Source organism: Ailuropoda melanoleuca, chromosome 2 (genome assembly GCF_002007445.2).
Source record: "Ailuropoda melanoleuca isolate Jingjing chromosome 2, ASM200744v2, whole genome shotgun sequence".
Taxonomy (NCBI): Eukaryota; Metazoa; Chordata; class Mammalia; order Carnivora; family Ursidae; genus Ailuropoda; species Ailuropoda melanoleuca.
This window is the reverse complement of record NC_048219.1, coordinates 192,410,163-192,433,469: the sequence shown is the minus strand read 5'-3', so window position 1 is coordinate 192,433,469 and position 23,307 is coordinate 192,410,163. Positions and strand designations below refer to the sequence as shown.

Below are 23,307 nucleotides of genomic sequence, written 5' to 3'. Positions count from 1 at the left end.
TATTGGTTCTTTCCACTTCTTTTTCTATGAATTGCCTGTTCTTATCCTTTGCCCTTTTTTCTGTTGGGTTGTTTAATTTCTCTTCTTGATGGATGTCAGCTTTTTATACATTCTGGCTTTTACATTTTTTTAAGAGGCTTAAAATGTTCTCTTCCATCGTATAGTATAGGAGAAGTGATGTAGCATGGGTTTGAATCCCAGTTCTGCTACTACTTAGCTGTGTGACCTTGGGCAAGTTACTTAATCTCTCTGTGCTTTTGTTTCCTTATCCGTAAAACTGGGCTAATCCTAGTACCTGCAGCACAGGGTTGTGAAGATAAATGAGTTACAAGATAAAGGGCTGGACAGACTGACCTCAGTCGAGCACTTCAGTGGCTTCTTGCTTTGTGGTATCTTTTTTCCACATTAAAAACATTTTTATATAGGAAGTCTGCCAGGCTTTTTATTTTTTTGAAACCTAGTCTCCTGGACGTTATGTCTATGATTAGGAAGGCTGTTCCTAAGAGGTACACTTTACAATGAAAACGTAATATTACAAGCTATTATGAACTGGCAGCCAGATAGAGTGGGCTCTGGCAGATACGTGAGCAGACGTTGCTGTCCACACTATACTATTTCTGCAGGAGTGGGACATCCCACGGGTATTAGCAGTCTGCAGAAAGTGATAAGGTGGATTAAATATTTTTACTGAACTTTGTAGTCGCTGAAAGTGTGCTGTGCACTGCAGCGGCTGCTGGCCAGTGGTAGCTACTGGACACGTAACATGGCTGATCCTCATGGAAACGTGGTGTGTGTATAACATACACATCAAATTTGGGGGACTTAGTACAAATAAAAAGAAAGCAAAGGACCTTATTAATAATTTTTCTATTCCATGCTGATACAATATTCTGGATATAGTAGATTAAATAAAATATGTTAAAATTTTCCTGGTTCTTTTTACCTTTTTTAATGGTTACTAAGAAATTTAAAATTGTCTATGACACTTCTATTTCTGTTGGACAGCACTGCCCTTAAGAGAAGCAATCTTATTTTCCAATGTCCATAAATACCACCAAAAAGTGGTCGTATATTAAGCCATAAGAAAAAGTTCAATATTTATTAAAATTGTATCAGTTATAATCACTCACTATAGTGCAGTGAAGCAAGAAAATAAATGTAAACAACGTAAAAACCTCAAATCAGAAATGTTTAAATGCTCCTAAGCTTTGAGATAAGAAAGTAAATCTTATATTGACAGATTATTTCAAAGATAATGAGGAGGATTCTACATTTTAAGAACACGTGGAATGCTGCCAAAACTGCATTTGGATAAAAATTCACAACCTGCATGCTTTAATTATTAAATAAGGATTAAATACAAAATTGAACTAAGAGGTCAGGTTTAAGACATTCGGGGTGGGGGGCGGATACACACACAAACTCAGTCCTAAGGAAAGCAGATGTAAAGTGATAAGATGCTGGCCTTCCTAGGAAAATAGAAGCTACCAAAAACTGACTCAAAACTAAAAATTTTTTAAACACCAAAATAAACCAGGTAACCAAAAAAATCTACAAAGGAGATGTTGCACCTAGATGGCTGAGTTGTGCCCAGCAGTCAAAGCACAGAGTAGTCCTTGTCCCTTGGAATAGTCTAGAACACTGCTGCTGAGCAGAACTTTCTGCAACGTTGGAAATGTTCTATATTTGCGTCCCCCAAAGTCACCAGCCACATGTGATTATTGAGCGTTTGAAATATGGCCGGTGCAACTGAGGAGCTGAACATTTAATTCTGTGTAACTTAAACTAATTTCTGCTTCAAGAGCCACAGGTTGCTACAATGCTGGTCAGGAAATAGAAGGGATCATCTGTTCTTAAAGGACCAAATAGTAAGTATTTTAGGCTTTGTGGGCCGTATAGCCTCTTTCAAAACCACTCCGCTCGCCTGTAATGTCATAGCTGCAAATAGCGCGTGAAAGGATGGACGGTCCAGTTAAACTTTCTTCATGCTTCCAGTTGGCCAGCCCACAGGCTTTGGTTTGCTGACCTGTGGTCTAGAGCATGGAAAAGAGGGAAATACAGAAATCATTTGAAAGTATTAGTAACCAAATCTGATCAGTAGCACACACACACATTAAAACAAAATCCACATAAAGACTTCACTCCTCTCTTCGTAATCTGTGGGACCAGGAGACATGAAATCAGTAAGGATATAAAAGAGTTGGGTGTCATCAACCAACTGGAATTCATAACATTTCTAGGACAATCCACTTGACACCTAGCAGAATACACTTTGTTTTTGAGGTGCACACAGAATATTCACCAAGGTCAACCATAGCTCACTTTAAAAAACTTGAGAGAATTCAGATCATACAAAGTATGCTCTCTGGTCATAATGGAATTAAAATAAAAATTAGTGGTGTAAAGATAACAGGAAAATCTCCAAACACTTAGAAATCGAGGGGCACATTTCTAAACAATCCCTGAGTCGGGGAGAAAGTCTGCAGGGAAGTTAGATATAAACTGTCCCTATTCACGGATGATATGATGATGGTGTATATAGAAAATCTCAAGAAATCTACAAAAAATAAAAGCCGTCTTCCAGTTAATAATGATAATACACACTAGCTTAAAAAAATTTTTAAATACAATACCAAGTGCTGGTGTGGATGTGGGACAGCTTGAATTCCCGTACACTGCTGGTGGGCTTGCAAAATGGTCTGGCCGCTCTGGAGAAGAGTTGGTAGTTTCTCACGAGTGACCAGACACCGTGCAGCCCAGCGGTTCCAATTATAGCTGTTTACCTAGAGCAGTGTCTCAAAAGCAACATTATGACATCTGGAGCTGGATCATTCTTTGCTGGGGGGCGGGGGGGGGCTCTCCTGTGCATTGTAAGATGTTTAGCAGCATCCCTGCTAATAGATGCCAGCAGACCCCTACCCCCAGCTGTGACAACCAAAAATGTCCCTAGACCTAGCTGAATGTCCCCTGGGGAGCAAAAGTAGTTCCTGGTTAAGAACCCTTGTCCTATAGAAATAAAAGCTTACTGTTCACTAAAAAACCTGCACATGAATGTTTAGAGGAGCTCTATTCATCATAGCCAAAAACTGGGAACAACCCAAATATTCTTTAACAGATAAACAGACTCTGGAAGGTCCGTACAAGGGCGCTCGACTTAGTACTAGAAAGATTTATTGATACACAGCTGAGGTCAATTTCAAATGCATGTTGCCAAGTGAAAGAAATCAGAAAGGTTACACACTATGTGAGCGCATCTATAGAACCTTCTGAACAAGACAAAGTTACAGTGACGGAGACCAGATCAGTGGTCCCCAGGGATGGGGGGAGGTGTGACTAAGGACAGCACAGGGGACTTTTTTGGAGTGATAGAACCGTTGTGTGTCCTGGTGACAGTGTTGGTTATAAAAATCTATACCTGTGTTAAAATTCATAGAACTGTGCATCCAAAAGTCAGTTTTACTGCATTTTAATTTGAAAACTAAAACATTATAAAAGGGGGGAGAAAAGGAAAAGAAACAGGTTGAATGTCCTCATTCTGTTCAACCCAAATAAGCACTCTTTCCCACACACCCCCAAAAATAAAACCTAGATCTGTCTCACTATGACGTAAGGCAAAAATTTACATAAAACACAAGAAAATCAAATCTGGAGGTACATTAAAAGAATAACATACATTGAGGGGCGCCTGGGTGGCTCGGTCAGTTAAGTGGTTAAGCGTCTGCCTTCAGCTCAGGTCACGATCCCAGGGTCCTGGGCTCCAGCCCTGTGTTGGTCTCCTCGCTCAGCACAGAATTCTCTCCCTCTGACCCCCCCCCCGGCCCCGCACTCGTGCTCTCTCTCTCAAATGAATAAATAAAATCTTTAAAAAAGAAAAAAAATACATCGAGCGCCTCTGCATGATTGCAAAGATGGTGTAAAGTTTGTGGACAAAATTTATCCTATCAATAGGCCAGAGGAGAATATCCTGATCTTCAAAGATATCAAAAAGGGAAGCAGTACATTTGTTTCCAGCTGAACAGAACTCAGGATACTTTCTGAAATTCGTGAGGAATATCTTAGGTCTATGTTCAAGATCACATTTCATGCAGAATTACTGGTGGCAGTAGAGGCAAGACGGTGAGGCTTGCTAAATGCTGATGTTGGTCTGGAAGTTTTAGCAAAACAGGGAAAGAAATAAGAGATAAAGCTGTAAAGAAGGACAATCAAAGCCACGCTTACCTTCCAATGATGGTGGCCGACTTAAAACTCTTGAGGGAGTCAGAAGTACTGGATCTGTACTGGGCATTTCAGGGAGACAGCTGAGTGTAAGATCAACAAACAACACTTAGTTGTGTTTTTTTTTTTTTAAAGATTTTATTTATTTATTCGGCAGAGATAGAGACAGCCAGCAAGAGAGGGAACACAAGCAGGGGGAGTGGGAGAGGAAGAAGCAGGCTCATAGCAGAGGAGCCTGATGTGGGGCTCGATCCCATAACGCTGGGATCACGCCCTGAGCCGAAGGCAGACGCTGTGCCACCCAGGCGCCCCAACACTTAGTTGTTTTTGTATGTGTCTGCAAAACCCAGCTCTTGATCAGTTAGTGAGCTCTATCAATAAGAAAAAGATGAGAATCCCAAAGAACAATGGACAAAACAATTCTCAGGAAAACTGCCAGTGGCCAGTGATTAAATGAAAAAAGGGGGAAAACCTCAAAGTCACTGGTTTAATAGAAGAGGTTCAAATTAAAGCAACATTGAGGTACTAGCATTTCAAATGGCAGAGACTTTTAAATATAAATATATTTAAAGCCTGGGGGCGCCTGGGTGGCACAGCGGTTGAGCGTCTGCCTTCGGCTCAGGGCGTGATCCCGGCATTATGGGATCGAGCCCCACATTAGGTTCCTCCACTATGAGCCTGCTTCTTCCTCTCCCACTCCCCCTGCTTGTGTTCCCTCTCTTGCTGGCTGTCTCTATCTCTGTCGAATAAATAAATAAAATCTTTAAAAAAAATAAAAAGAAAAAATATATTTAAAGCGTGGTGTTGGGGGATTTTTCAATGAGTACACTCAAACACAGCTGATAGGAAGAAAATAGCAATATTTGTACCAAACCCTTGCAAGGGGATGTTTGCACACTGTCTAGTGTTTCTATTCCTAGAAATTTATCTTGAAAAATCAGAAATGTGCACAAATAGTCATTTATTACGATGTTCATCCAGCAAAAATTAGGGGAAGAATGGTGAGAAGAACTGAAATGCCCAGTGATAGGGGAATTATTTAGCAAGACAGTGTACAAAGGCAAAACACATAAAAAACATGTTTTCAAAGAATGAACTAGGTGAATGTGTTGACACATTGAGTTTTTAAAAGGCAGGATAGAGGGGCGCCTGGACACTCAGCTGATTGTGGGTCAGCCTCTTGGTTTCCCCTCAGGTGTGATCTCAGGGTCATGGGCTGGAGCTCCACGGTGGCGGGCTCTGCACTATGCAGTCGGCTTGTCCCCCTCCCTCCTCCTCTGCCCCTCCCCTTGCTTGTGCTTACTCTCTCTCTAAAACAAATAAATACAAATTAAAAAAATTTTTTTTAAAGGCAGGATAGAACATTCCGCCTATAGTAGAATTGGCATGGAAAATACAGAGAGGTGATAAATTACACTTTTGTCATTTCTGGTGGATCCAGTAGAGATATTTAAATAACTAGGGTGACCTAATAAATACTATAGTCACATGTGGTAGCAAATCACATGGACACACAGGCTTCCACGTGTCTTGCTGAGTCTTTCCGGTCTATTTATTTATTTGGGAAAGAGAGACCGTGCACACCCATGCCACGCCCCATGCACACAGAGCTCTTGGGGGTGGGGGGCGGTGGGAGGAGCAGAGGGGAGGGAGAGGGAGAGAATCTCTGACTCCCTGCTGAGCGTGGAGCCGGTCACGGGGCTCAATCCCACAACCCTGAGACCATGACCTGAGCTGAAACCAAGAGTCAGACGTTTAACCAACTGAGCCACCCAGGCGCCCCTGATCTGACTTTTCCTATTTATTTTTAAAAGCCTAATATGAGTGTCTATTTTGTTAATATTTGGCAAGGGACGCAACAGTGAGATCCTCAGATATTTTTGTTCCAAATCAGTGACTTCTGCATTAGATCTCATTTATCAAAGCAAGTCAGGCAACTTGTGCCACCAGCTCAATCTGTCGTTGGAACATCTTTTTCTCCTCAGCTACAAAAGCAGCAGGTTGCAATGAACTACTGTTCACACAAGGAAAATACCCCAAAATGATGGCCTTTTGGGAGGCCTCAGTCTTAGTCATTGAAGAATCACAGTTTAAGAATAAAATGGTATGTTTCCCTCCTTTTCTAAGTAAAAATTAGGTAGCTGAAATTGGAACACGTTGTCTTAGACATCGGGTAGGATTTTCTTGGTTCTGTTTTTGTTTTTTAAACTTATTCTGAAACTCTTGGTTCCTACCCTCCTATTTGGAACGGTGTTGGAGTTACTGTCTGAAAACACAGCAGTTTGAGAAAATAACCAGACATACTTTGAAATTACAAGGTTGGGCGGGAGGCGGCTGTCGAGGGGGTAGGGTGTTCAGCTGGGGGAGGGCAGGGCCTTCCCCGGAACGCTGTGGACTGAGGACTGATCCTGAAAAGACACTCAAAAGCAAAGAGGAGGGACCAGGACTGGGGAGGGGTGGGGGCGGGCACCTCCCTGCTGAAGCATCGCACAGTACTTGAGTCTCAGCAGGCTGACGCAGGGGTCCTGAGAAGTAATGGAGCAGCTGCAGGGGCCGTCCCCAGCATGACCTGGAGTGGTCACTCCTGCGGCTAGCAGGACTTGCGTCCCCGGTGAGTGCCAGGAACCCGTGGAGGCAAAGGGGATAGAAAAGACAGACTTGCTCTGGTCCCTGATCCTGGTGAGCTGGGTGTGCTTGAAAAATGAGCAGGGAAGGGTACTTGAGTGTCTCCATGGAGACAGGGTCGCACAGACACTCCCTCGGTGTGGCCTGCGCGGGCTGGTCCTTTCCAGCAGCAGGACAGCCCCGGCTTCGTTCTGCCGGGGACCAGGAGGGAGGGGACGCAGTGGCTTCCCCAGTGCAGCTGTCTAGGGGATCTGTCAGGACCTACCACAATCTGAGTCTGCTTGGCCTCCGGAATGGGATGGGTTTTTTAGTTTGTTTTTCAACCTGTTTTCACAACTTTGAATTTTAATGTACTTTATTTTTTTTTAAGAAAACTATCCATTTTAGAAGAAAATTAATGGATTTTTTGTATGAGGTACTTCTAACAAGAAATTAAATCGTGATTGTTACTTAGGATAAACCTTTAGGATAAACCTTAACCATTCAGCAAATGCGTCTCCAGTCAGGAGGGGCAGGGCGTTTGCCCTGTGGTTTGAGACGGACGGTAGCCGTCACCCAGACCGTCAGATAGCTCCTGTCTTATGACAAACACCCTAACTCTTCTAACAAAGAGACCTTTGCATTTGTCATTTTTAAAAGGAATCTTTTAGATAAGTAATTTATGTACCTAATATAAAGTGCAAAAAGAGTGAACGGATTTACAGTGAAAAACGTCTCCTCCACACCTGTCCCCCGGGGCCAGTGTCCGTGTGTCGCACAAACGGTGAGCCTGCTAGTGGATTGTTCCGTGTCCTGCTTTCTTTTTTAACTTGGTAAAACGTTTAAAAACTTTTTCTGCATCAGCCCAAATGGAGCTCCCCGTTCTTTTTTTTCCTACCCTGGCTTATGCTCTCTCTCTCACTCACTGTCTCTCAAATAAATAAAATCTTTAAACAAACAAAAAAAGAAACATGGATCAAGGACAGTCAGTGCAGCATTGTTTAAGAATGAAGTCCACACGGTGGAGAACCATGGGAATGGCTAAGTGGAACTGCGGACTTTAAAGTTACCTGCTGTTTAAATCTGGGGAAGAGACCGTCTTCATGCTCTGGTGCGAGGGTCTGGCTCGACATCACCGCTGTACGTGAGTCGATCATTTTGTCTTGACTGAGGTGCCAGATCCTAAGTGGTAATTCACGGTGGTTTTAATCTGCATCTCTGACTGTGAGTGAGGCTGCACATCGTTTCAACAATGTGTCTTTTTAACTTTTTACCTACTTTTGTGTACATTTTTTCATAAATCACCTTACCTGGTGGTCTGGAGAAAACGTAGCCATTGGCGCTTGTGTGTGAGCTTCCCGAGGCTTGGGTTTGGACTGCTGGTGGCGTGGGAGGCACTCTGGGCCCCCAGAGGCTGCAGGCAAGCTCAAATTTCCCACGTGAGCCCTAGGCCCACAGCAACACGGTGGGGTCGTTGTCGCCATGCCCTGTGACAGCGGAAGCCTTGCGACCTCCCTCAGTCTTGTCCCTCCTTGCATTTCCCACGTGGACTGGACCTCACTGCAGTGGGTCAAGGCGTGGGCTCTGGAATCTGACTTCATCATTGTTCATGGAAGAAACAGACGCTCTTAGGGACTTTTGTTTAGTGAGAGCCTTTTTGGAGTCACTTCCAGCCACCGTAATGCCTGTGACAGGTATTGTGCCAGCTACAGAAGGGAACAAAGCCTCATGCCATTACCGTCAAACGTGAGCCGGTCCTGGTTTATGGGTGATACGGGTGGGTCAGTAATGCCCACCCACTCGTATAACATCCCCCCCCAAAGGTTCTGCTCCCTAGACCCCCCGCTCCCCACGCTCACGTTTGATGGTAATTTGGAGATTTTTCCTTGAACAAACTTAGGAAGCACCTCCTTGGAAGCAGCACATAGTAAGCAGATGATTAAGGACCTGGACAGTCTGCAGCCCAGTGTAGGAGGGGGGTAGCTTCTGTATAAATCACAGCATGCCCACCTCCTAGGAGACAGGGCGCTGGCCAGGCACCGCGGGGCTCTGGGCTCGTGGGGCAACCTCGGTGTCTGTGTGGAAGGCCTCCTCGTTCCATAGCAGAGCACTGGACGCACGGGGCCCTGGAGTCAAAAGGACAAAACTCCGTGTTTCACCACTCACAGGCCATGTGACCTCAGCACCCGCCTCTGCCCGGTGGGGACAGTCTGGGATACCTTCAGGGCTGTCATGAGGACCGAGTGAGGTGACGGGTGCCTGTCGGGTGTTGGACGACCCTGGGGCCATTTGTCTCTGCTGACCCTGCACAGACAAGGTGGAGAGAACAAGGACATTCGTGACGTCCGGTCACCGGGTGAGGGCTGCACCCACCTGTGTGAGCAGGAGCGTCCTAAGAGAGAAACGTAGCCGAGCGTTTCCTGGATTTAGGGAGAGAAAGATGCTTCATTCTGGAGACAGGGGCAACAGGAACAGTCCTGAGTTCTTGGAAAATGAACCTTCTCTCTGGGGTGATTTTTGGGAAGCAGCACGTGCTGCATTATGGAATATTGGTGAGGAGTCGTCTGTCAGGTCTGAGTGGCCCTGGTGACGCAGGGCCTTCAGCGGAGGTCATCTCCTTTCTCTTGACTCTGGTCCAGGCCTCACTCTGGTGACTTAGAATAATGCCCAACTTTTCCTTGTTCCATGAGAGGTATGCGTCCTGTGTCAGGATGGGCCTCCTGGCCAGGTCGGGTCAGACGACGAGCCAGGGCGGCCCGGAGAATGGAGAGCGCCAGAGTTCCTGGAGCTGGGTGGGAGATCAGGTGGTGCCTTGGCCAGCTTGGGCTGCCCTAAGTGCCTGCCCCAGACTGGGTAGTCCATACCAGGTGGGAGGACGCACACGACCTTAAAAGATCCATTTTGTTCCCTTCACCCGCTCAGATGGGAGCTCAGACCCGGCCACCATGGACAGTCTGTCCTGGGAAGAGCCTGGGACTTGAGAAGAGGCAAGGGGGGCCGCCCCCAACCCGGAACTGTGGGGGAGGGGGTGCCTCTGCTGCTTGGCTGTGCTGACGCCACACTGGACAACTATGGCCGTGGACGCAGGTGGCCTTTGTCTCCAACTGCCACAGAGGTCACCCTGGTGACTCAGGTCCCACGAGCACATCGTGATAAAGGGAAGGTGAGGGTGTCAGATGGCTGTGATTCACAAACACTGAGGTCAGGGGAAGCCGGAAAGAATCCAGAGCTGGACAGAACGCACCACGTGGGGGGTTCCAGAGCATTCTGAGTTACAAGGAAATGGTGCAGGTGAAGAGCAGGGTGGGGGACCGCTCGGTCGGTGCTCGCTCTGCTAGCGGAAGAATGAGGACTGATGCCAGTGGCCACGTAGGAGTGGGGCATGGAGGAGGTGGGCTCTCCTGGCTGGACCCTGAGGACCTGGGCGGACGGTGGAGGACAGCACCAGCTGAACTATCTGAGATCACAGCGACTGGGGGTCAGGAGACTGGGTTTTCAACAAGCAGCCCTCTGTGTTTTCACACCTCCCTCAATCAGAAGCAGGTTGTGTTTGCTTCCAGGTGTCCCTGCTCCTGTTTGATCCCCCTTGCTGGTGGGCTGGGGTCTCATGTGTCTCTTCAAATGTATTGCTCTAACAGTGTGGCCCAGGTGGTCCTAACTGTGGGCTCCCTCCCCCCCATGGTGAGATGGCCTGCAGCCCCCCAGCAAACCCCAGGCAGCCCCCGTGGCCCACACTGCATTAGCAAGGGGTCCCAGCTTTGTGCATCCCTGGAGTGTCTTATCTTTGAGGGGTGCAGTGCTGGTCTGGGATCCGCAGTCTCACACGTCTCTGGATGGCCCCAGGGAGGGGTAGTTGCTGCCAGCTGGACTAAGCCTGGCCGGCTCGTGTGAGACAGAGCGGTGATGGTCCCAGGCGGGACACCAATGATTTCTCTCTGTCGTCTCCTCTCTTTGGAGAACAATCTACATTTACTGGGAAGATGGGATCCTGTGCCTTCCACGCACTCTGGGGAGGCCTGCAGGGAGCTGGACGTGGCTTCGCGTCCACAGGCCAGCTTGGAAGCGGTGTGAACACACCCAGAGCTCAGGAGCAACCCTCCCAGAAAACAGGGCTGTGTGGTTCTGGGCCACAGAGCGGGCACGGGGACAGACTCAAAAATGCGAACAGGAGTCTGTTGTTCCCTCTGTGGTCCCCTCTCGTGGCCTAGCCACCAGCCCCCACTGTCCCACCAGGCACCCACATCCCTTCTCTGAGTGAGCATTTGCGCCCCTGGGAATGGGCTTGCTGTCACATCCAGTGTCACCTCCTAGTACAAGCCCCCCCCTTGACCCCTCTGGCCAGAGCGCCATCTGTGAAGCTCAGTCCTGTGAGGGCAGCGCCCTGATGCCAGCTCGGTCATGACCCTGGGTGCCCAGCAGGTGCTCTGAGATGGGCGGGCTCCAGGCTGAGGACTGTCCACTGGACACTGTTGTTCCCATTTTGTGCGCATGGAAACAGGCTTAGCTGGGTAAAGCAGTTCGCATTCCTGGCCGACGTCTGCCTAACTCCAGGGCAGAAGCCTTGACCGTTCTGCTGCTCAGCTGCCCGTGGCGGACACCAGGCCCGCCACCGTCCCCGCCAACCGCAGAACCACCCGGCCTGGCACCTCCCGCGCAGCATCCAGAGCTGAGCGGCTATTACCCCTTGAAAAGAACCCAGGCGGGAACTGGTTTGGTAGTGGCAGGGCTGCAAAAGCCCTGGAAGCAGAGCAGGAATATTGGCAGGAATCAAACAGAGCTCTAATCAAACCGAGCACTGAGAGCACCATTGAGAGACCAGCCGTGATTCGTAAAATCCCAGGTCAGTCTAGCTGAGTGTTCCCTGAGGCCAAGGTCCCGTGCGAGCTGGCCAAGGGGGTCACACAGCGGCCGGGTGGTGGGCAGCCAGCCTGGCCCAGAGCAGTGGTTTCTCAAGTGCCTGCAGTAAGCAAGTCACACACATTCTTACACACGTTCACACATGCACATTCTCACACACATTCACATACACGCATTCTTACGTTCACACACACGCACGTTCTCACACGCGTTCACACTCACACATTCTTACACGTTCACATTCTTACATTCTCACACACGCACATTCTTACACACGTTCTTACACGTTCACACACACACATTCTTACACATGTTCACACACATTCTTACACACGTTCACACACTGACGCCCATCCTTACACACGTTCACACACATGCACATTCTTACACACGTTCACACACACGTTCTTATGCTCATTCATACACACGTGCGTGTGCACGTTCATATGCATACGCTCACACATGTAGGCGTTCTCACACTCATTCACATATACACAGTCTCTCACACGCTCACATACACATTCACACACGCACTCACACACACCTCTCCCCATCTGCTCCGTGGCCTTTCTCACCGCGTGATCGGGAGTGTTGTGCCCCTGTCTGCTCTGTCCCCACCCCCAGGACGCAGGCTCCATGGTGGCGGGGAGTTGGCCGTGCTCGCCACTGAATGCCCGGGGCCTAGACAGGCGCTCAGCAAACATGGGAGCAGTTGAGAGAGTGAGTGAGTGAATGAATGAATGAGTGAGTGAATGAATGAGTGAGTGAGTCTGGAGAGCAGACAGAGCCCAGATCCCCGTCAGCCCTGCGCTGCCACCACGAGGCTTGATTGAACGAGAGTAGAAAGAATATCGATAAGGAAAAGGCGACCCTATCGATGTGGCAAATAACGTGACATAAAATGAAGACAAACAGCAAAGTTCACGGGCCACTAACGGCCTGTCGGGGGTGGGGAGGAGTCAGTGAGCAGCGAGGCAGGCCCAGCCCGCTGCGGGGTCCACTCAAGGGCCCTCCTGCCTCGGCCCCTGAACCCCCGCAGACAAATGCCATGGGCCCGGGGATGTGGGTGCAACCCTGGCGGCCTGACACGCCCCTTGGGGAGAAACGCCGTCATCTGTGGGGCCGCGGGCTGGGCACGGTGTTGTTTCCTCCCTGCAGACTCATCCGTGTCAGTGTTGGGGGGTTTTTTAGTTATATGTGCTTAGAACTTGCAAGGTGCAGTGGCTTGACATTTCCTTAGGAAACTTAAATCTAGCAGCGGGGCCGTGGTTTGATGTCCGCGCGCTGAGGCTGACGGAGGAGCCCCCTGCCGTCCGGGTGGAGCTCTTGCCCGCGGGCTTGGGGGGCCGTCGGCAGGTCGAGCACTGGGTTGTCAGCGCCGGGGCCGCCGGCGAGCCAGGTAGGATGTGCTGTCTGTGGCTTCGTCCGCTAAGTGGACCAGGCTGCTGTGACTTGGGGATGATTCCAGAGAGGTCACGGGCCCGTCTCCTTGTCAGCCCAGGTCAGGTGCAGATGCTAGGGCACCAGGTGGGCTCTGCTGCGGTGGCCCAGGCTCTGTGATGGGCGGGCGACCCCTGCCGTGACTTCCGTGTGAACTTTGTTGCTGTCGCTGGGCAGGTTTATGCTACCGCGTGTCCCCAACTTACACACGTGTCCCTTCTTTTAACCCCTGCTCTGCCTGCGGTCTCACCGGGCAGCATGGTGGCGGGGCCCGTGCTCCGGAAATCCTCGCGTTGCATCTCTGCTCGTCCACCACCCAGCGGTGACTTGGGGAGCATTACATCGCTTCTGCATCTGGTTCCTTTTGGTGAAACGGGAGCTCCTATAAGCTCTTCATGGGGGACCAGGGAGGATTCCTAGTGCGGTTGGAACAAATGCTAGTCCCTCCCTGTCTCCTTCCACCCGTCCTCGCAGAGCCCTGGAGCTCCAGCTTTCATCACCAGAGCCTCGAGCCCTGCATCAGGGCTCTGGCCAGTAGGGGTGGGGGTTGCAGTGCGATGTGGGGTGGTCGGGGCATGGGGAGGACCGGAGTCCTTGTGCTCCTCCCTCTCCTTCCATCCCCCCTCGGGGGCCTCTGTAACAAATTAGCAGCCGGCGGGGGCCTCAGCGTCCCCGGGGCTCCGGGGAGCCCTTCGCCCTTTCTAGTGGCAGCTGCAGGCGGCTCTCGGCGTGGGGCAGCATACCGTGCTCCGCCTTGTCTCCACACAGCCTCTTCCCCATGCCTCCGCGTCAGGCATCCCTCCTGTGTCAAATACCTGTCATTGGATTCAGACTCTCAGTCCAGAGTGATGTCCTTGACATCCTTCTGTAAAGAACTTGTTCCCAAATAAGTTCACATACGTAGGTGCCAGAGCTTCAGACATGGACACAGCTTTTGGGGGGTGAGTCCGCAGTTCGCCCCACTACACGGTCCCTTCTGGGCAGCCACTGTGGGACCTGAGCCCGCCCTCAGGAAGCATCGTTGGTTCGCTTGGGTGCAAGGGAGGAAGGTGAGCCAGAAGCTAGCACCCTCACTCCAGAGAAGCTCCTTGCTGGAGAGAACAGAGCCTCGTTTCGTTGTGTGCAAAGGCTTGATGATCAGAATAAGGGGGCCTCCAAAAAGCTTATTGGATTCCAGATTTCTTTTTCTTTCTCAAAATGAGAATTGATTTATCAATTACATTATAAAATTAGACTGTGAAAGAGAGAAGATGCTCATTTTTCAATTTTCAGACATGTTAAAGGGTAAAAAGGTATAAGGTGCACCCCCTGCTGATATCTGTGGTTGACACTGTGGCCTGTGTCCTTCCAGCCGTCCTTGGGGGTGTAAGGGTGGGAGTCCCTCTGCACCGACGTTCACGTCCATTCTGCACCAGGAGACCCTCTGCGTCACCCTTAGCGGTTGCTGGGGCTCTGGTAGATGACTGAGCTCTTGGGTTTTCAGCCGCTCTGTGTTTCGGAGGTTAGGTGGTCTCCGGTGTTCAACACAGGAAGCCACGAGCACGTTCTCTCTACCTGTTGTGCACAGGGGGGCTCGCTGCCGGTGTGTGGAAGTGCCCTCGCACACACAGGCCAGCCTCTCTCTGCGTCTCTAACTGGGGGCGCAGCAGACGTCCCCCGCAAGGTGAGGCCTGGGAGGTGACCCCTGGCCCTCCTCTTGCCTGTTTGTCCCGACACAGGCCATGTTCGAGCTGGTCACTTCCGAGGCCTCCTACTACAAAAGCCTGAACCTGCTTGTGTCTCACTTCATGGAGAATGAGCGCCTGAAGAAGATCCTGCACCCGTCCGAGGCGCACATCCTCTTCTCCAACGTGCTGGACGTCATGGCCGTCAGTGAGCGGTGAGCCACCTGCCCTGGGCCTTGTGAGGCCTGGCTTCCAGAAGCTTCTCACCTGGGGCACGGCTGAAGCTGGTGGCGAGTGCTCGTTACACTGGCTTCTCTGCTTGTGTGTTTGGAATTATCTGTAGTAAGATATAAATAAATGTGTAAACCCAGCCGTCTGCCACTCCTCCCGGCAGGGCGGCAGATCGCGTCCCCTGAGCAGGCCTGCTACCTGCGGGTTCCTTCCCATCAGCACAGGGCTGCACGCGTCCCCCACCGTCAGGCAGGTGTATGGTGGGTGTCCTGACCAGGTCCAGGGGGTCCGTGCGAGCTGCACTTTATCCTGGTGTCCTAAAACCCTGGCTGGGTGCATGCACGGCCCCAAGACTCTCGGGGGGCCGGTGCAGAGCCCCGTCCCGGACGTGTGCCTTCTCTCTCCAACTGGATGGTGTTTGCAATCGTTTGTGGAAGCGGCTTGGGGACTGTGCCTCCGTCTTTTGCCTGTACGAAGGATGGGAGGGCCTTAACTGGAGGCGGAATAAGCCACCATTAACTGATTCTCGCAAAGAAGAAAAGGACGCCAGCTGTACTGTGAAGATAGAACATTCGCCGACCATTTCCCGCTGGGTTGTGGAGTCTGAGGCTCCAAGTGCAAAACTCAGCTTTTGGATGAGCTGGTCCAACTGCGCACATTCAGATGTGAAGCCGTGATGTGGCGGGAGGGGCCGCTCCACCCCTGGGGCACCCCGGGCACTCTGTGGGCCCCCATGGGTCCCTCGTCCTCCGCACGGACACCCACCTCCTCAGGGCAGCCCCGCCCAGTGGGCTCGGGCGCACGGTTGCTGAGAGACCCCTTGGCCTCGGCCGCTTCACCCCATTGGGGAAAGGGAGTCTTTTTATTTATGTATTTACTTACACTTTATCGTGGAGACTTCCAAACAAGCAGGAGTAGAGACGCCCATGTGACGAGCCCACGCCCAGCCCGGCATCTGGGTTTGCCACGTCCCCAGCCCTCCCCGCCACCCACAGGATCTCTCTGAAGCAAATGTCCGTTGTCGCCTCATCTGTGAACATGTCAGCATGTGTGTCAAACATAAGGCCCCTTTCTCTCTCTTTTAAAAACGCCCTAATGCTCTTATGCACCTGAAAACACCGGACAAATAATTCCCTGCTGTGACCAAATGTGCCCTCAGTGTGGGGATCACGTCCTGCCTCGTCTGTGGCTTTGCCTGAGCCGGGCCCGGGGCGGCGATGTGTCCTGAGTGTCCCTGTCCAGGTGCCCTTAACCCGAGCCACTCCCCCCCCCCCCCCCCCCCCCGGCAGGTTCCTGCTGGAGCTGGAGCGCCGGATGGAGGAGAACATCGTCATCTCGGACGTGTGTGACATCGTGTACCATTACGCGGCCAACCACTTCTCCGTGTACATCACCTACGTCAGCAACCAGACGTACCAGGAGAGGACCTACAAGCAGCTGCTGTGAGTGCCCCCCGTCCCCGGCTGCGGGCTCTCGCTTTCCCACCGGGACACCGAGCCACGGTCCTCGGGGCTCTGCTTTCCCAGCGTAGTCTCCAAGCCTGGCATGTTCCAGGGCTGCGGGGTCACTAGAGAAATGTTAACCCCACGACCATCAGCCATGGTGCCCACGGGACCTGTGTCCAGAACGGCTGGGCTGAGCTCTGTGACGCTTAATAAAGAGGGTTTTCGTGTCCCAGGAGGTCGGGAAGATGGTTTGAACTAGAGCTGGAGGCAAGGGTGGGGCAGGAGGGCGTCTTTGTGACGTTCCAGCAACACCCTTGACTTTGTCACTCGCCTGCCTACTTGTCAGCTTCCCTGGGGTTTCGGTTGATGAGGTGATTTTCCAGTCAATCCGCCTCTTTTGACTGCCTCGCCCGCCTGTGCCGCGCTCCAGTGACAGTTAATGGTGACGTGTGCTTAGCTCCGCTCAGGAGCGCTGGGGGCTCCCTGAGAAGTCACATCTGAATGTTACACTCCCCTGGGCCTTGCCGGCAAGCCATGTCACTCACTGTGGACGTTGGAAAACTTGAGCATTCAGGGTTTGGTGTTTTACGCTTGGGGGTTGAAAACTAGGATTTGAGGGAATCAGGACACCAGTTCTGAGGACAAACATGGAGGCGACAAACAGAGAACAGGATCCTGGTGTTGCAGGGCCGAGGGGACAAGGGTGTGCCCCTTGAGCGCAGGTGGGCCCAAGGGCAAGGCGGCGAGCCGGCGTCCCTGCTGACGTGCCGCCCAGCAGGTCCTTGGAGCCCGTGTCAGGGCGGCCCCCTCTTCCCACTGCCGAGCCACCTGCAGACAGGACATCCCTCCAGCCCTTGTCCCCAGCCTGCTGCTGTTCCTGTCTCTCCGTGGGTTCACCTTGCCGCCGTTCCCTGCTGGGTAAATCACCAGATCCTGTGTCTGAGTCATAGACTTGGCCACACGAGGAATTCTTACCTTCCCACATGTAACATATTTTGCTAAGTTTTCGTGGGCCAGGTATGTGAAGCCACTATTGTTACTTGACTTGTGCATGAACAACAGTTGATTTTCCAGTAAAAGAGAAGAAATCAACGTGTGTTCCGTGCCCGTGGGCTGTCCGGTTCCTCCGAGGCTGTGGACGTACTTCTGATTCACGCCTCCTGCGAGCCAGAGCCCGACTCTCACGTCTGTGTCCCCCAGCCAGGAGAAGGCCGCCTTTCGGGAGCTGATTGCGCAGCTGGAGCTGGACCCCAAGTGCCGGGGGCTGCCCCTGTCCTCCTTCCTCATCCTGCCTTTCCAGAGGATCACACGCCTCAAGCTGTTGGTGCAGGTACCAGCCTCTCCCACCCGACGTGCAGGCCGGGCTTGCGTATGCCTCTCCCGCTGCAGACCATTTCCCTTGGTCATTCCAGGCTTCTGCTAGCTTTCTAGGCAGTCCGTTTGTTCCACAAATCCTAATGAAGCTCCTACTGTGTGCCAAGCAGTGGGAGACTCAGCTGGTGTTTCCAGCGAGCCACAGTCTGGGAGAGGGATCGACGAGCACACACAAGGAGGAAGTGGTCATGGCTGTGAGGACAGTGAAACGGGGGTGGGGGCACATGATTGGGAGGTCACTGCCTGGCCACCACTGGGTGGGGGTCAAGAAAGACTCTTAGACAAGTGACATCTGAGCTGCGACTTGGCTGACGGAGAGGAGCCATTCAGGTGATAGATAATCGCTTATGCAAAGGCGCTGGGGCAGCGAGGCTCACAGGCAGGAAGGCCAGTGGTGAGCTGAGGGCACTTGACAGGAGTGAGTGCAGAGATGTGGTGAGGCCAGTGGGGGCCCTGAGGGACCAGGCAAGATGCTGGCTTCATTCTTCAGCAGGACGGGGCGTCGCCTGATCTAACTGCTTTCGGTGAGAGCACACAGCGCTGTCTGCAGAGCGATGGGCAGGAGAGCAGGAGTGCAAAGGGGAGAAGGGGTCAGGGAGCCGTGGCAGAAGGCAGCTTGGCCTGGGGGCGAGGCGGGGAGTGGGAGTGGGAGAAGGAGGGGAGACCCTGGAGGGAAATCAGAATTGAGAGCCCCCCTTGCTTCTCCGGGGAAGAGGGAGAAAGAGCGTGAGCTGGAGTGGCGTGAGGGATGGAGCAGCCTTTCCCGAGGTGGGGAGACAGGCTGGGAGAGGTCGGGGTTCAGTGTGACCTTGCTGAGCAAACGACTGAACAAGAGAATCTCCACCACGATCAGAACTAAAGGGAGAAGTCAGGGCGGGGCCTCTCGGCATCAAGGTGGCATTTAGTGAGACCATCAAGGAAGGAGAGGAAGGGGTCCCAAGACCCAGCCCTGGGGACAGTGCCCAAGGAGGCGAGGCAGGAGGAAGCCCAGGAGGGCTGGGGCGAGGGCAGCCTGAAGAGGGGACATTTCCTGAAAGGGCATCATGTCCCATACGGCGGGGACCCCGTGGCAGCGGGAGTGGAAGGTGTGGCTCTGGCCGTGGCTCTGAGGGCAATGAGCTGAGAGGGTGACCTACGAGCCACAGTTAGGGGAGCTCAGAGGTCCGACGGGGGGAGGCCGAAGCCTTGTGCCAGCTAGCTAGCTCCATGGCGGCGGTAGTAAGGACAGATCGCAGTGGGGTGGGAGGGGGGCGTGGAGGGATTGGGGGGGACAGGGCCCAGAGGCCTGAGACCAAAGAGAGAGACAGAGAGGGGCGTCAGAGGAAGCAACCCCCCACCCCCAGGACAGCCCGAGAGAGCGCTCTGCGAGAACTCAGAGAACTCAGGGAGCACGCAAGTCACAGGACACCATCAACGAAGGGGTTACGTGTGATTTTTTTTTTTTTTAACTTGGAAAAAAGGAAACAAGACGGGGAAACATTAAAGAAATCATAGGAAAAGAGCATATATGGATATATAAAAATCTTAATTTTTATACAATGAAAACCAACAAAAGTAAGATCAAGACCTACCTTAACGTGCTGAGGAAGCACGGGGGCGAGGGGAGGCCGGGTGGCGGTGTGGAGCCATCGGGGAATGCTTTCCGAGGAAGCGTGTCTGAGGTAAAGGTCACGTAAGCCTCATTTTGTTAATTCAAGAAAATCGAACTGTTGGAAAAAAGGCATTTTCATCAGTAAGACCAGAGTTAAAATCTCAGGGTCATTGGGCCTTGGCTACAAAAGGCAGTCCCAGGGGCAGGGCAGGGAAGCCCCCCCCCCCCCGTGCCCGCCCTGACCGTTGCACACCCCTTGGGCCGGGGCTGGCCTGAGCGTGCCCATCCCCTCCCTGCCTAGCCCACTCCGCCAGCCAGCACGGGGCGCCAGCGTTGCTTTGATGTCCTCGTTGATCCCCCCGAGGGATCTCAGGCAGCAACTAGGCCTTCATGGTTAAGGCTCTGGGGGAGCCTGACTCGTGGTCGTCATTTTAGAGCTGGGCCTGCCTTCTGCGCCCCAGTCGGGCTCTTCGTTGTGCCACCGCTGCACGGGGGCAGGGCGGGGAGGAAAGGCCTTCCGGGATCCAATTAATGCAGATTTTCCTGTGCTCAGAACATTCTGAAGAGAGTGGAAGAAAGGTCTGAGCGTGAGTGCACGGCCTTGGATGCCCACAAAGAGCTGGAAATGGTGAGCTGTGCTTCCTCCTCCTTTCTTGTCCCCAGTGAACTGTGTTCCTTGTCCGGACCCCCGCCTTCTGGTCCTGCTTCCTCCTCTGTCGCCGCGTCTTTGGAAGCTGCAAATTCATTTTAATACCTGCTTTTACAATAAAAAAAAGTCATTGAGGGGCGCTTGGCTGGTTCAGTCAGGGGAGCACGTGACTCTTGAGCTCAGGGTCGCGAGTTCAAGCCCCACATTGGGCATAAAGATTACTTTAAAAAAAAAAAAAAGGAAAGGAAAGTCACTGAGTCCCCGAAACAGATCAGGTGTGGCCTGAGCAGAGCGCCTTGCTGTCGCTGTGCCAGGGTCGACCCAGGCCACAGCCGTGGTGACCTCTGCTGCCCCCCACAGGCCGTCTCTCCCACAGGCCTCCTCTCCCACAGGCCCCATGCTTGTCCTTGCCTGCTTCTAGTGTCTTCCCTCCTGGCATGGCCCAGGGGGCTGGATCTGGCTCTTCTTGTGAGCTGACACAGCCCTGCCCTGTGCCTTCCTCCCCACACCTCTCCCCGTCCCCGGGCTGCTCCCCTTCTGTCTGCGGGAGGACTCACTGGCCCTGCCAAGCCCTGGGCTTTTCCTGCCCAGATGGGAAGACGCCATGTCCATTCCTCACCCTTGGAGAAGCGGTTTCTCTTGGGAGTTGCCGGCAGAGTTATGGGTGTGCCCGGGGTGGGGGTCAGCACGCGTGTCTGTCCTTGCATGCGTGGTTACCGTGGATCCTCTCCTCCGTCTTAAAGTGCCAGTGACTGTGATGGGCGAGAGCCTGGTGTTGGGGGGCCCTTTCCTCTTCTTGTACCAGAGGTAGCAGCTCAGTAAAAGGACTGGCCTCGGCGGGCATCTGATGGTAGTTCTAAGCCATTGGAGCTGCGAAGGCTGCTTCTCACTGTTGTCTCCCTGGCCGGCGCCTCCTCCTGTCCCTTACTGGTTGGCCACTTGGCAGCTGGTCGGGGAGGGTGAGTGACCCGGGAGCCAGGCAACATCTTTCAGGGCCCTCTGCCCTCCCCTAGGACCCATGCACCTGATCAGGCGGAGGGTTCATCCCCGCCCCAACTGGGCCCCAGAGGGTGAGTCCAGTGACCGTCTCTGCCCACGAGAGGCCTGTGTGCCGGGGGCCAGCCTCTCTGCTGCCGCCTCTCTTTCCTTCCTGTCTAACGAAAGCTATGCTTGTGCTTCTTGTAGTTCACCTTTTTCTTAACAAAGGTGGATTTTTAGGGGCGCCCGGCTGGCACGGTCAGTAGAGCATGCGATTCTTGATCTCGGGGCTGTGGGTTCGAGCCCCTTGTGTGTAGAGATTACTTAAAAAATAAAACCCATAAAAAACTAAAATAATGGTGGGTCTTTTTAATTTATAAACGTAATTGATGTTCAATACAAAAAAAAAAAATTGAACAAGTGCCCGTAAGTAAAAGGAAGAGGGTAAAAATGGCCCGTTACCCCACACCTCGCTGCTGGCATGCGGGTGCCCGCCCTTGCACACCTGCACATACAACTATAACCTTCACAAAAAGGGACTGTGGTTTCCAAGCTGGCTCTGCTCTGCATTTTAGTGCATGTAAAATTATTGTAGTTTTTAATGAGTTTGGCCGGAGCAGAGAGCCGTAATGAGGAGCGGGCCAGCTGGTCTCAGCTGCAGGCGCTGTCTGCCACGCTCTGGGGCCTGCGTGGACAGAGGAAGTGGCCAGGAACAGCTGGCTGCCCCTGGCCTCACGTGTCCCCCTTCTTATGCCAGGTGGTAAAAGCGTGCAACGAGGGTGTCAGGAAAATGAGCCGCACGGAGCAGATGATCAGCATTCAGAAGAAGATGGAGTTTAAGATCAAGGTGAGCCAGTGCCCGTCCGTGTGTCCCCAGCCCAGCTGGGCGGGCCGGGGGCATCTGTCCCTGGTCAAGTTCAGTGATTGGTCAACCTCGCGTCCTAGTGCAGTGGCACCTTCATTAACGTCTCTCTTGACACCCCTAGCTGCCCCTGCCTGCCCCCCTGACCATGCTATCACATTGGCCTGTGCTTATGGGGTGCAAGACCCTGGAGCTGCCTGCTCTCATTTCTTGGCTGTGTGACCTTGAGCAGTTCGTTGACATAAAGCATGTGACGGGGACCATTCCAGGGATTCTTACATGGGGGTCGTGAGGGGGGACTGAAAATCTGACAGCAGTTACCGACCTCCCCTGACGTTATGTTAAGCTTCAGGCATCTGTGAGCCCGAAGGGTCCCTGGGGCCTGGTTTCTGGTGATGTGGGCACATGAGGACACCATGCCCACTGAGGGTCCCTGAGGTCCTGCTCTGTTTAGGAACTGAGCCCCAGCTGAGGATGCAGACATGGCCTTCTGGGCTCCCCTCATGTCTCCCCCTGCTGGCTCGACCACTGGGTGCCAGGAGCCTCCCCCTGAGCCACACAGCGGGTGCCTGCAGACCTGGCCGGCTTGTCCCACGGCACCCAGTTCTCTCCTCTCCACTGTGAACTTGGCTCCTCCTCTGATTCTGCAGGTGCCCACACATACACACACACCCCCCCGTGTAGAGACTCGGGTCCACATAGACACACTCAGACACAAACACATACACAACAGACAAATGCACAGCTGCACCCAGGCACAAATATGCACAGGCATGTGTACCTGGGAGTGTGCGCGTGCGCACACACACACCGCCTTTCCTGCGTTTGCCCAGGACTGCTCCGTCCTTCCACTGCACCCCCAGGGCCGCACCCCCTGCTGTTCCTCAGGCTAGCACTCCAGTGACGCAGGTGGGGTGGGGGGAGTCGTGGGGGGAGGCCTGGAGGGGCACGGCCTTTCTGACGGCATCCCCCCGCCCGCCCAGTCGGTGCCCATCATCTCCCACTCCCGCTGGCTGCTGAAGCAGGGTGAGCTCCAGCAGATGTCGGGCCCCAAGACATCCCGAACCCTGCGGACCAAGAAACTCTTCCGGGAAATTTACCTCTTCCTCTTCAACGACCTGCTGGTGATCTGCCGCCAGATCCCCGGGTGAGCAGCTGGCCCCGCCCTGGAGGAGGGGCCTTGGCCAGCCCCGGGGGGGCCGTGGGCAGGGCAGGTGGAGCTCGGGCTGGGCCTCGACAGCAGCAGCAGCAGCGCTGCCCCCTCGGTCACCGTGGGAGGTGGCAGTCTGGGGGTGAGGAGTGACCAGAACAGTAGGGCCAGCAGGACTGGGGGTGGGGGGTTCCCTGGGACTCGGGGGCCTCCTTGGGACCAACACACCCTCCCTGCCACCCTGGGT

At 52.9% G+C, this 23,307-nt stretch overlaps 1 protein-coding gene and 1 long non-coding RNA gene across 7 annotated transcripts in view; one reads left to right on the top strand and one right to left on the bottom strand.

The window, feature by feature from the left end:
- Positions 1-23,307, top strand: part of NGEF (neuronal guanine nucleotide exchange factor) — a 99,907-nt gene that overhangs the window by 73,348 nt on the left and 3,252 nt on the right. Inside the window, exons 6-11 of the mRNA XM_034655406.1 lie at positions 14,835-14,995; positions 16,301-16,453; positions 17,657-17,786; positions 19,975-20,049; positions 21,806-21,895; positions 22,894-23,057. Of these exons, the coding sequence (XP_034511297.1) occupies positions 14,835-14,995; positions 16,301-16,453; positions 17,657-17,786; positions 19,975-20,049; positions 21,806-21,895; positions 22,894-23,057 (773 nt within the window). The remainder of the gene's footprint in view (positions 1-14,834; positions 14,996-16,300; positions 16,454-17,656; positions 17,787-19,974; positions 20,050-21,805; positions 21,896-22,893; positions 23,058-23,307) is intronic.
- Positions 1,086-22,911, bottom strand: LOC117801159. Of its 6 annotated transcripts, XR_004623674.1 has the most exons (8): positions 22,692-22,911; positions 20,690-20,822; positions 19,665-20,175; positions 19,402-19,536; positions 9,039-9,123; positions 7,890-8,945; positions 4,219-4,298; positions 1,086-2,033 (listed from the first exon to the last, which is right to left on the bottom strand). It is a non-coding gene; the product is annotated as an uncharacterized LOC117801159 (long non-coding RNA). The 6 variants fall into 6 exon arrangements; XR_004623675.1 differs by lacking the exons at positions 19,665-20,175; positions 20,690-20,822 and having other exon boundaries at positions 7,890-8,001; positions 8,130-8,945; XR_004623676.1 differs by lacking the exons at positions 19,665-20,175; positions 20,690-20,822 and having other exon boundaries at positions 7,890-8,525; positions 8,679-8,945.